Source organism: Apus apus, chromosome 2, assembly GCF_020740795.1.
Source record: "Apus apus isolate bApuApu2 chromosome 2, bApuApu2.pri.cur, whole genome shotgun sequence".
Lineage (NCBI taxonomy): Eukaryota > Metazoa > Chordata > Aves > Apodiformes > Apodidae > Apus > Apus apus.
Window position 1 is genome coordinate 17,306,634 of NC_067283.1, and position 12,658 is coordinate 17,319,291.

Here is a 12,658-nt window from a genome sequence, read left to right on the forward strand (position 1 = left end):
TCTTACTGTTTTCTGGCATCCTAAAAAACATAATAAATGGGAATAAAGATTTGCAGGTACAGAACCCTGTGTAGGATCCAGGCCTGAGTTTGTATCAGTTGACCAAAGCTGAATTTCTGTATTTATTTGGGAAGCCTATCAAGTGCCCGTGCTTTTTTGTTTATTATTTTTTAAAAAATATATGGCCTAATTAGGAATATAAACTATTTTATTAGCACATATTTCTGTTCCTCCTCCTCCTGGAGCCCCGCCAGCACCACCACTGCCACCACCTCTCCCGATGGGCAGTCTGATAGGTGAGACTTGTGTCAATGCTGAAGTGATTGCAGTCATGCTGCATAATCAAATAATCATCTCTTCCTAATGGACTTAGTGAAGTTGTTTTTTCTTTTGTAGTGGGGTCTACATGATTCTGGTGTAAAAATCAGTTCTGGTATTGATTTTTTTTGTTGTTGTTGTTTAAACAAATCTAATCTCCACTAATTTATTGTGGTTAAAGCCTCTGAAGGTAAATGCACAAGGTAGGGGGGAAAAGCTGCCAGTTGCTTGAAATCTCTGTTCCCAGGAAGCTAAGATGCAAATAATCTGATCTTTAAGAACTCAAAATTAGCATAAGTGTTGGTATTGTGCTTTGTTGCTCCTGCAGCTGAAACTAAGCCACTACAGTTGCACTCTGGCTTAACGATAGCTGATGTGTAGGGTGATGTATGCATTCTACGCTGTGGGCAGAAGGGGACTGAAAAGCATAAATGTCTGTCACAGTGGCTTGGGTTTCAATATGTAATGCTGCAGGTGGGTGGCAAACTGGAGGACTTGAGGATACGAACTAACAGTTCTTGAAAAATTGCTTCACGTGTTACATATAGCTGATAGGGCAAAATCTAAAAGTTGTGCTTTTCGAAACAGGCAGGAAAAAATACCCCACCCTTTCTTATCACAGGCTGATGACAAAATTCATTGTGTTATGAAACTAGCTTTGGAGGCTTTGACCCACATAACCCTTTGCACTTTCTCTTAAGTGTTAAGTGAAAGTGACTGTGGATATCTTTACAGGACTGCAAACTGCTGATCACACACTGTTTATGTATATGTGGATATGCATTTTTGTGTATATTTATATATAGTTATATATATGCGTATAAAAGCACAAAACATTTTATTGCAAAACAATTTTTGCACTGAAAAATGCAATGTGATATCGATTTGTGAGATTCTTTTCTCTATCAGAGATTAGTCCAAATGAGAACTTCAGTTGTTTTATTAACCATGAAGTTTGTGCAGCAAGCATGTGGAAGGTAAAAATGGGTGTTCATCTTGAAGAATGAAAGACATGTCTTTCTGTCAGCTGGCATTGCTGATTCTTATTTGTTACTGCAAATTCCGTCAATATAAAAGCACAACTAGCAAGTATGATTTATAAATGTGCCGAGTGTTTGAAGCTTATGACATTTGTTTTACTGTTTTGTTAGAGTGTCTTTTTATATTAGATTGGAGACAAGTTCTGGTTCATAATGGAAAGCATTTGCTTTAAGCAGAATGTGGATTTTTTTTGTGTTTTTTGGAATAAAGAGTCTTGCATGTAGAATAATTGAGATACGCTTAGGAATTGGAAGCTGATTCAATTTTCCAGTCCAATCCAGTCTCTCAATGTAGTTCCCAGCATTTCTGAAATGCCCTTCATATGAGTGTTGGTTTATGTCCTGTGTGTTTTTTCTCATTATTGATTATAACAGGGAAGTTTGGTTTCTGTTAATCTCCTGTTAACTGGCCTCAAGTTATTGGAGACCTGTAATCAAGTATTTCCCATGTTCTGGGCTTTTTTCTGTTTTCTGCATTCTGTCCCAAGTAATGCTCTGCTTAAGTCTTTTCCTTGGTTCCTCTGGCTAATGCTTTTCAGCTGCTCCGGGTTCAGCTCCTGGTTCCCAGTATGGCACAATGACCAGGCAAATCTCACGACACAACTCTACCACTTCTTCAGCATCTTCTGGTGGATACAGACGGAATACTTCTGTGACTGCCCCATTTTCTGCTCAACCTCATGTTAATGGCGGGCCTCTTTATTCTCAAAATTCAAGTAAGCTGCTGCGCTCTGAAATCACAAACTGTTTTGAGCAAAATGATTGTAAACACATGCATGGCATTTTAATTAATTTATGAAAAACGTCAATCTGATTACTGCTTTCTTTCCTAAAATAGAAGGAAAAACAAACAAGAAAAACCGTATCGGAGTTGTACAGTGATTGCACTATATGCAATTATACTGTTTTCCCCTCTGACTTGTTTGCTTTTACTCATAACAAAAAATTATGATTGCCTATCTAATTATAGGCACATTCTACTTAGCATTTCAGGTGTGCTTGAAGAACATAAACTAAAACCAGATTTTTTTTTTCAGGAGACTTAATACACTTGTAGTACAGTCCCTCCACTACTGGGCTAGTGGCAAGAGAGTACTGTCAGAGTACAGTGCTCACGTAACAAACTTTTCCCATTACACAGTTCCTCTCTGTCTCTTTCCTAAATCCTTTCTTGATTCCAAGTTTATCCTTTGTTCTTAGTTTTAACCTCAGCTGTTAAAGAGCTCAGTCTCTCTCTTTTTACAGACTCCTCCTCTGTGCTTCCACACTTGCAGTAGTATAGATGGAGATGAATGAGGGAAGGGAGGTATACCATAGGGAAGCAAGAAGGTTTTAGTCATCAGCATCCTGCCTACTACCCAACAGGGCAAATGAGGTTAACTGCAGAAAGATCGGCAGAACAAGGATCTACTTGAGTGTTTGTACAAAGCTGTTTCTATCAGGAAAATTATTCCTTGCCATTTCCATAAATTTTGACCAGACAAACAGGGAGGAATGATAGTCCTCTTTACAAGTATTTGATTTATCAGAAAGCATTTTTATACCCAGACACATTACCTTTTCTTTAAAAACAAAAATCCTGATTTTCCTTGCACTCTCTTTCACTCATGCTGGCTCTTCATTTTCCTCCACCCTCTTGTTTCCCCAAATTAATTCACCATAACAACAGAAGCTCCTTCATGTTTGAACAGTTGTGTTCTGTTGAATAAACAGAGCTTTACTTCTGAAAATAGTTCATTTGTCTTAAATGTAGTGCACACCACCAGTTCTGAATATTTATATTTGTCCAAAGCAATTTTTTGCTCAAATGCAGGTGCTGTTCCTTAATCTAGCTTCTCTGGTGTTTTCAAAATACTGATTGTCAACATTTTAAACCAGTATTTTGATGGGTGTGGTTTTCTACTCTAAACTGTTTTCCTCTGTTTCTGTAACTGGTGATTTTATTTATTTATTTTTTAATGCTGCTGTCTTGACATTAAATTCAGGTCCCATGTTTCCTTAAGGTTTTACTTTTCATGCTAACAAATAATCTGTTTTTTCTTAGATGTTTACTTCAATTTTGTGAGAAACCTGTTTGTTATCCCTCTTTTATTGATAATTTCTTCCATACTGTTTATTTGATTATTAGTTTTGTAATGAACTAGATGCTCCATTTTTATTCATCAGACATTAATCTTAGTTATGGCTTTATTTAAAACCGTTGCTTACTTGGAAATACAGAACCTCTTTCAAATTTGGTTCCAACTGGATTACCCTGCTGAATTTCCATCTTCACAAGAGATTCTTGTCTTCAGTGCAAGAGAAATTCCACTGAGAAGGGGGATGGTATAAACAAATGAGTTAATGTTATGTTGAGTTTTTTCATTTTCTTCTTTCCCCTACTTCATGGGTAGATGTCCTGTCAGAACTGATACTTGGAATGGAGAGCCCTACTGTGCCTCTTTCCTTCGTGTAGAGGGAGGAGTTGGACATCTTAGCTGTCAGCCCAGCATCTCTGAGCGCTGGTGCCACGTGTCTTATATCTTACTACTCACCAGATGGGTACATACTTCAGAGAAGATGAGCTTGGAAGAAGTGTTTCTTGGCAAGCTCTGCGTGCTAGTGTAGCCAGTGGTAGCTGTTGAAGACTTCATCAGCCTTTTAGGTTGCTGAGTGCCTCTAACCACAGAAGACTTAATAATTTATAATAAAGCTCTCTTCTGCTTTAAACCCATTTGGTTTTCCTGCCAGTGAGCAACAAGGTCTCTTTTTCTATGTGAAATGAAAACATAGTAAGCTAACCCAGTTCCCCCTGCCCCAGCAGAAAAAAATTGCAAGAGGTACTCTCTGTATGAATATGAAGTTGCAGCATTATTTCCCTCATAAAGCAGTTGACTTTGCTCATTCTCAGTGCTGCTTTGCTGCACTCGATGTAGCGTTCTACTCTTACTTTACAGGAGTCCAGAATCCTGCAAAACATCACCTCTACTTGAAGTAGCCTACTTTTAAAAGATAACTAATGAATTTCAGTAATCCTCATTTGGCAGCAAGATGAAAAGCTCAGTATTTTGTGTGCTCCCCAAGTGAAGCAGAGCAGGTCCCTTCACACGTGCACCCTGTGAGCTTCCAGACACGCGGCCTGTGCTTGGCTTTTTGTTCAGCTAAACACAGGGGCATGCTTTTGCTTTTTGATCTTCGATTGGCTAACCACGAATTCAGCCTTGTTGGGAACACAAGCTTGAAGAAGGTTCTTCTGTGTGTGTGTTCTTGTTGTTCTTGACATACTTTGTTTTGTGGTCCTTGTTACTGACGGCTGCTTTTGTTTGTTTCTTTTTTTTTTTTCTTTTTTTTCCCCCCTCTTTGTCTGTTTGACTTTTCCCTGATATGGTGTGTGTGTTGCTACCAGTTTCTATCGCTCCACCCCCTCCCCCTATGCCTCAGTTGACTCCACAGATACCTCTCACAGGCTTCGTGGCCAGGGTGCAGGAAAACAGTAAGTTTGGACAAGCTGAGCTGTTAAAGGGTAGAGCCTACTTTCTTCTAGCATGCATGGCTGGCAAGTCAGACTCTATTTTGTTTCCTTTTCCAGAAGCTAATACCATCTTGCATTCTAGTGTCAATATGCTATTGGAGCTGAAGGGCACACTCTTCAATGTTTTATAACATGTGCATGATTATTACTGACCCATTTGTTCCAAACTGCAAATTTATTATAGAAATACAGTGTGAAATATGTGGCATCTGCTTGATATGGATATAGAAATGTATCTTATTAAAAATATTAATTTCATGTTGAACCATCCTGCCTGAGGCTTTTTCACTAGTTATAATTGATTAGATTTTATTAGAAAGGCTTATGTAGACTGTCAAAACATGTACTGTGTAACCACTGACTCTAATACTGTAGTAATGTTCAGGAAGCTGTACAGTTAATGGAAATGATCTAATGCCATTACAAAGGAGCTTGTAAGATATTTCTCTGCAGCCTTTCCCTCTCCATTTCTTTGTATTCTCCAGTCAGATTTCCCTACTGAGCTTCTTGCAGCATAGCTCTCTGCTTGTTAGGTTTGCAAGAGATGTGCTCCCTGGCTATGATCTGTACTGCAAGGTGGTTTATACTGGTAACTCTGCTTTTACCATTACTGCTTGATTCATTACAGGTGGGTGTTACTGTCCCAAATGATAGTGCAGGTATAGTTGTGTTTCTGGTCTGGGAACATCTTTCCTATAGGAGTACATTGCAGCTCTGTAAACAACAGAATGAATGCAATATAGACAGGGCATGAAATAAGTAGAAAATGTTTTTAAAGTGCTTGGGAGCCACAGCAAAGTTTGCTGGGATCTCAGGAGCTACTACTGCATGGCAGCTGTATAGCTCCAGTATACGTTTAGGAGCCCTCAGTGCTGCTGTTCAGCTTCCCATTAGAGCTTTTAAGTGGTCATGTTCTGAGCATTCCCTTAGAGACAGGAGGTATTTTGTTGTTGTGCTAGATAGATAGTAAGAATCATGTTGATGTAGAATAGTATGCCACAAAATTTTATTGATAAATGTTTCCAAAATTCAAAGTGTAGTGTTAAACCTACTGAAGATTAAGGTTACAGAATGTCTTCACTTGCAGATGAACTTGAGAAAATTGACGCCTGCTTCTGAACTGTTCCAAGTATTGTCCTCCTGGAGATAACACAGCCCTTGGGAGAGCAGAGGTGAAAGGGACAGACTTACTTGTGTGTGCAACAACAAAACACAAGCTGACTTGTGAATGAGATTGCAGCAAAAATAGCTGAAGCTTGAAATCTGGTCTTAGGAATCATTCTTTTTAATTTCTTTCTTTTAACAGTCCCTTGGGTTTGAGAGTTACATAACAAGTATAGCTTTGAGCTGCTGCTGCCTCATTCCGGAGGCAGGGGTGCGTGTGGCAATCTGCGCATACGCTCAGCGAAACTGGCTGCAGAGGCTGTTGTTGAGTTTTGGCATTGTGTGCTAGACTTTCATCTGCCTCATCTTCTGCAAGATGTCTACGGGGGAGTGGAGTTAAGGAGATATGTGGGTAGGCTTGTCTTTTCCTGATCATAAAGATCTGTGGCTTTGGAAAGCAACATCCTCTGCTCCATGGACGTCTTTCAGAGGACGAGGACAGAGGGCTTAAAATTATGCAACGCGTCTTTTCCTGCGCCCTGTGCCCACGCTGTGGGTATCTCCTTCCAGTGTGTCCAGTGCCCAAAGACAACTGATGGGATGTAAATTGCTGTACTGTCACACCCAGTCCTTTAAAAAGGAGTCTGCTGGTCCTCACTTAAAGAACAGGGACGTGAATACAGGCAAGAAAAGAAGTCTTAATTTGGAGCTGTATAAATACTGGTCTTCTTACCCTTTCTCATTTAGTGTGGTTTCCTGTATGCTTTTTTTTTTTTTTTTTTCTCCCTGGGAAAAGTAACACTATTCTAGAGTCTGCCTGCTTTACGTTCAGAACCAGGAAAAGTCTAGGTTAAAATAAAAGAGGCAGTGGGATGCTTCCATGGGGTGGCACTTGTCTAATTTTTTGTTCCATTCTCTCCCCTTGTTTAAATGTGAAGTTGAATTGTTTTAAATTATTCCCATAAAGCATGCAGTGTCTGCATTGCATCTCAGTCAGGGTGTGTGCTGGCACTTTCACACTTGCATTTCCTGGCTTCTTCTTTTCAAATAAGCAACTTCATTTTTTAATAAATGCAACTTTTTGCATTTCTTAAGGTAAGGATTTCGCAAGATCTCAAAGGATTGTTGTTTCAATACTGGCTTTTTATCCTGTCTGCAGAAAAAAATTAAGGGGAGAAATACTCATTTTGTGAAAGATGTGCTGAAACTACTGCACAAAACCAATCCATTCAGAAACAGTGTTGTCATGTGTCCGTGGTGGATTAATGAAGCCTGCCTGTGAGTGCTATTCAGTAACACAGGCAAGACATAGTGTTCAGTTGGCCAAGGGCTTTGTTAGTCTGTCTCCAAGTGACATAAGTGGGCTTCTGTATGGGAGAGGAATCACTAATACAGGGGCTGCCAGTCTTGTTGATGCAGAGAGCTGTGGGCATACAGCTCAGATGGTCAAGTTGAAGAGCTGGATTTGCAGGTGAAATACAGCATTAGCTCTTCAAGGAGTAGAAAGCAGGCTGGGTGCCAGAGCTGAGGCAGCCTCTGCCCCAGCAGCTTCTGGTGGCTTCTGCCCCCTCACAGCAAGAGATTTGACTTCCCCTGTACCAGTGCAACCAGTCTGACCCAGCTAGCACATGGGAGCTGTGCTCAAGCCGCTTGTCAGGGGCATGTGGCTGAAAAGCAAACATTAGTCACTGCTGGAGCAGTGGCCAGGCAAAAGTAAAGAGCATTGAAGCAAACAGAAGCCCTATTTCTAATCTGCAGTACCATTGTAACTAGCAATAGCTAAGGCTTCTCTCAGTGTTATTCCTTCCTTGCCCTACAGCTTGGCTTTTTCCTTGAAATCAGTGTACTGTGCTGAAGCTCCAAGCTCTGGAGCACATGCCCAGCCTGATGTCATACCTTCCAGTCAAACCCTTTCTAGAGTAGTGGTTTTCAGCCTCTTCTTGGTGTACACACCCCCAAATCTCTTGTAATTAAATCTGTATTGCTATATAACAAAGTTGAGTTTAGTAACAGTAGCTTCCTTTCAGTAACATGGGCTTCCTAGTGCTTACACCTAGGTCTGTGTGTAATGAACCAGAGTTCCCAAGGAACAGGATAAGTGACTTGATGTCTTGCATCTGAGCATATTCTCTGTCTCCTTTGCTGCCAGCTGCTGTGAACATTACTGAAAACTAATTTGATGAAGTGATTTTAAGAGTGATTTGTACCATAATGCCTTTCTCCTTTTCCCTTTCCCTAAGCAACTCGTAATTGTGCTGATTGGAGAATCTCAGGGCAGAGATTTGACATTTTGGATTATGCACTTAATTCCTTGAGCAGTTTTTCCCCAAGAGCAGCAGCTGCCTGTTGTAGTTTTCCATTTATTAGTTGAATCCTGGATGTGTGCACACACACAAGCTAGTCTGTAAGATAAGGATCTTTGCAAAGCTTTTCTTCTGCAGGTTTACTTGGCTTTCTCTCACCTGGTTAAATCTTAAACACTAGTCTCTTCCCTTTTTTTATGATGCACACCAGATCTTTTTGTCCCCTTAATGCTAGCTCTGAGAGAGAAGGGATCCAAGGAAGCAGTGTTGATAAATACATTAAGTAATTGTTATAGAAGAAGGATTTGTTAAAAAATAATCAAGCTGCTGGTCTAGTCCAGAGGCCTGTTGCTGCCTGGCTCAGAGGTGCCACTCGGAGTCCTCCCATAGCTAAGGGCTGCAGACGCCCCTCAGCGCATGGACTTCACAGCAGGAAGCTTTCCCCCCTGCTGGTGTTCAGCTTACACCCCGCAGCATGTGCTTTGACTCTAGTAGCATTTATGCATAGATTTGACCACTAATAGCAACTGTAGTTGTATGTTCTAGATGTTAATACAAAGCCTCTGTTCCTAATCAGTGCATGGTATTATAGTGCATGCTATGTGTGTTGTTCACCCCACCCCTTTTATTTACAGTGTACAGCCTCAGGTTTGTTTGCATCCCCACACTGTTTTGACTTAAGAAAAAAATAATCTCCAAACGTTTCTAGTTGCTGATAGCCCGACTCCTCCCCCACCACCGCCTCCCGATGAGATGCCGATGTTTGATGACTCTCCTCCTCCTCCACCCCCACCCCCCGTGGATTATGAGGATGAGGAGGCTGCTGTTGTGCAGTACAGTGATCCCTATGCAGATGGAGATCCTGCTTGGGCACCTAAAAACTATATAGAGAAAGGTAAGAGAAGCGTTGCTACTCTGTTACTGCAGTATCAGAGGATTAATAGTATCTGGAGGGGATGAAGGACTTAGCTTGGGTCTGATGAAAACAAGCATTGTCCCTGATAAGTCAGAACTCAAACCATTCTTTTCGTGGTGTCTGTGGCTATGCCTAATGTGATAAAATATAAGCCTTCTTTGGAAGGATTATAAAATACCTTCAAGCATTCTAGAATGGATAAAAATATCCCTTGTTATGACAAGCAGATGTAAATTGAATAGCTTTCATCTTTGCTGAACTGCTGGACTCTGTAGCTACCTGGGCATTGCTTGGCAATGATCTAGAAATAGTGTTGCAAAAGGGCCAGAAAGTCCAAGCTCTATTTATCCCATCAAACTAGGTAGCTAGAGTGGATCGTTAGACTTTCAACTATAAAATGTAGTGAAGTGAGTCTCCTTGGAGACTTATTAGTGACTCTAAATCAGCAGTCTATTAACTGTACTTAGGTATGAACTCATATAATAAATGTCTTTTCCCATGAATAACTGAGATGCTGATTTCCTGCCTGTAGAGTTGCCTGTGTTCTGACAATGACCATTTTGTCAACAGCAATGTTGCAAGTTTTCTTATGATCAGGCTGGTACTGCAGTGCATATGAAACAGGGTAGGGTACCCATGTACCTGTCTTGGCAGAACTGCTGTGTTCTGTCTTCACTCCTGGCTGGACTGTGCACAGAACGTTCTCATGGGATGACAATATGTTATTTGCTAGGCATTAAGACATCAGGTTTCTGAGAACATACATATGTAAAATAGTAGAATTCATAAAACTGACCAACTGCATAAATCCATGTTACCTGTTTTGAAGAGTAAGGCTGTGCTGTCCAAGTGTGTATTCATAGTGGTAGTTTTAATTCCACTGTTATTGGTGGTGACATCTACTTTCCTTAGGGAGATTTTTTTGCTTTGGTAATTGCACACAATGAGTTGGAGGCTGGTAAAAGTAATGTATTCACCAAGCAAGTACTGAAAAATAGCTGATTTTGCTGTGAATGTGCTTCTGCTTTTTCCTATAGTAACTTTTATACCTGCACTGATTGCAGCTCCTTGAAAAGTAATGCCAAAAACCTACCATGTAGAAGCTCTGTAGCAAACACCATCCATTTCTGTACAGTGGCTCTAAGCAACTGTTTACAAGATAATACACTGAAGTACATACACTATATATGTGCAGGGGTCTTTGTGTAGGAAATTTTTTTGTTGGTCCATTTTTACAGAATGACTTTTTTTAAGGCTTTCTCTATCCAAGAGATTCCTTTACAGGCATCTATGTTTGTGAGGTAACCTGACCAGAAATTACTGCCTCACTCATTAAGCCAGTTATTTCATATTTCAGCTTTTAAGTGTCGATATGCTCCACTTCACTGTGTTGCAGTCAGCTGTACCTCTCTGTCAATAGCTTAAGTGAGTATTCAGAGTAGTTACCACCTACTTCTTACTGGTAGCTAACATTGCAAGAAAAGTGAAAATTCATTTTCTGGATTTAATGTTCAACAGGGAAAGCATGTGAATTCATTACAGAAAATCCCAGGATAGCAAACTAGTCTTTTAAAAAATAATTGTACTTCAAAAAAATGTTAATAGTAGTGCTATTAATAAAATGCTAAACTTACCCCTGTTCCATCCACAGTTGTTGCTATATATGACTATACAAAGGACAAAGACGATGAGCTATCGTTTATGGAGGGTGCAATCATTTATGTGATAAAGAAGAACGATGACGGCTGGTATGAAGGAGTTTGCAATCGAGTAACTGGCTTGTTTCCTGGGAATTATGTTGAATCAATCATGCACTATGCTGATTAAAACCCTTTGCTTTTCAAAGTTGGGTCTTGTATTCAGTCATACCATGATTATTTACAAGGGGTAACTAAAAGCTAACAGAATTGTCTTAATATACTTTAAAAAAAATGTGCCCATTTCTTCAGGCCATACTGTTTTAATGGTATGATTGAATGTCCATCTCTCTAAGTCTCTAAAGACATTATGTCTTACCTGATAGCAATTTGTAAAACAAGCAACTGTCTATAACTGGTTATACTTATTTACTTATGCATTGTTAATTTTATGACCAGCCTAAATATTCTGGGGAAGTAGGGTATAATATTTAATGAACCATGATTCAGATTGTGCCATTACATTTTTCAGTACAGCATGGTAACTAACACTACGTTAGACTAACATATTAAAATCTGGATGAAAAGTTTAATGTTAGTGCTGGTCATATTACTTTTTGTTTAGACTCTTTGCTCATTCTTGAACTGTATTTGTTTAAAGCATGCATACAAACTTATGTATTGAAATATACTTTTTTAAAAATCCAAGATGCTTCCAATTGTTGTAATATTTACCTGGAGTGTTCTCACTAAAGTCTATTACAATGAGTTGTTTGGGTCTAAGGTGTCCATGTGAATCAAAAAATGGGTGGTCTTATGTATGTGTAATTTGTACCCAAGTTTTTTTAATGAGTAAATTTACATTATGACTTTTTCCATTCATAAATATATAAGTGAACCAAAGGTCTTGTCCATTACTTTGTTGGTTGGCTTGGCAAAGAAGTTTGGAATGCTAACGTAGCAAAATCACAGCTGTGTTATCCCGGGCAATGTACTAAAAACAAATGTTTGTAATGTGACTTTATCACTGACAGAGGGCAAATAAATTAGATATGAAACCTGAATGACACATTTATACATACTCTTAAAAGTTCTTTTCTTCCAAAATTAATGTTAGCAAGGATTCTTGATTGAATCTAGTTATCTAGATGCAGTAAATTGAACACTGTCTGTAACTGACATTCCTTAGTGGACTTTGGCTGGCTGGTGTTGTGCCCAGCTGGGCAGAGATGGCAGGCTGTCCTCAAGATATGACAAAGGGGGAACAAACGTGACAGGAGCTGTCTTAGCCATTGTGTTAAGGTATCCCAGGCAGAGATAGAGATGATGTACTTCCCTGTTCTACACATTCTGTGGCTTAAACAACCTGAAAAGGAATGTGGTAGTACTGGATAATTACTGTAAGATGAATGTGTCTGGGACTTCAAAGCAGACTTCTAGGAGGGTACTGAATATACTTTTTAAATGGAAGGTGCTGGAGTTGAAGCTTTGCTTGGCTGCTCAATCATTCATTTTCAGTGTGAGTTAGAAATACTGAGCTAGCTTTTGCTGCTTTCAAAAGTTAAGTTAACCTGCGTAGGACTGTAGCATAGCAAAAAATCGTAATTTTTCATAATTGTAGCAATCTCAAATTCTGCATCTTGCTAACTGCTAGCAAGTAACAACCAATAGCATACCTGTATTTCATTATGAATTGGCAAACTTCTCATCTATATAGCCAATTAAAGTCTAGATACAGTCTTATAATAAACGAATTTCTGTATATACACTTCCAGGTACTTCTGTAGTTTAACAGCCAGAACAGCATTCAAACCATCTCTTCACAGGAG

The 12,658-nt window shown here is 39.5% G+C and overlaps 1 protein-coding gene across 12 annotated transcripts in view; it reads left to right on the top strand.

The window, feature by feature from the left end:
• The window catches only part of ABI1 (abl interactor 1), a 77,383-nt gene extending 65,846 nt beyond the window's left edge, over nucleotides 1-11,537 (top strand). For 2 of the 12 annotated variants that reach the window (XM_051611806.1, XM_051611795.1), the window contains 5 exons: nucleotides 216-296; nucleotides 1,898-2,074; nucleotides 4,744-4,830; nucleotides 8,986-9,171; nucleotides 10,844-11,537. In XM_051611806.1, coding sequence (XP_051467766.1) covers nucleotides 216-296; nucleotides 1,898-2,074; nucleotides 4,744-4,830; nucleotides 8,986-9,171; nucleotides 10,844-11,019 — 707 coding nt within the window. In that variant the 3' untranslated portion in view covers nucleotides 11,020-11,537. The remainder of the gene's footprint in view (nucleotides 1-215; nucleotides 297-1,897; nucleotides 2,075-4,743; nucleotides 4,831-8,985; nucleotides 9,172-10,843) is intronic. The other 10 variants (XM_051611796.1, XM_051611798.1, XM_051611807.1 and 7 more) reach the window with 7 other exon arrangements.
• Nucleotides 11,538-12,658: the final 1,121 nt, after the last annotated feature.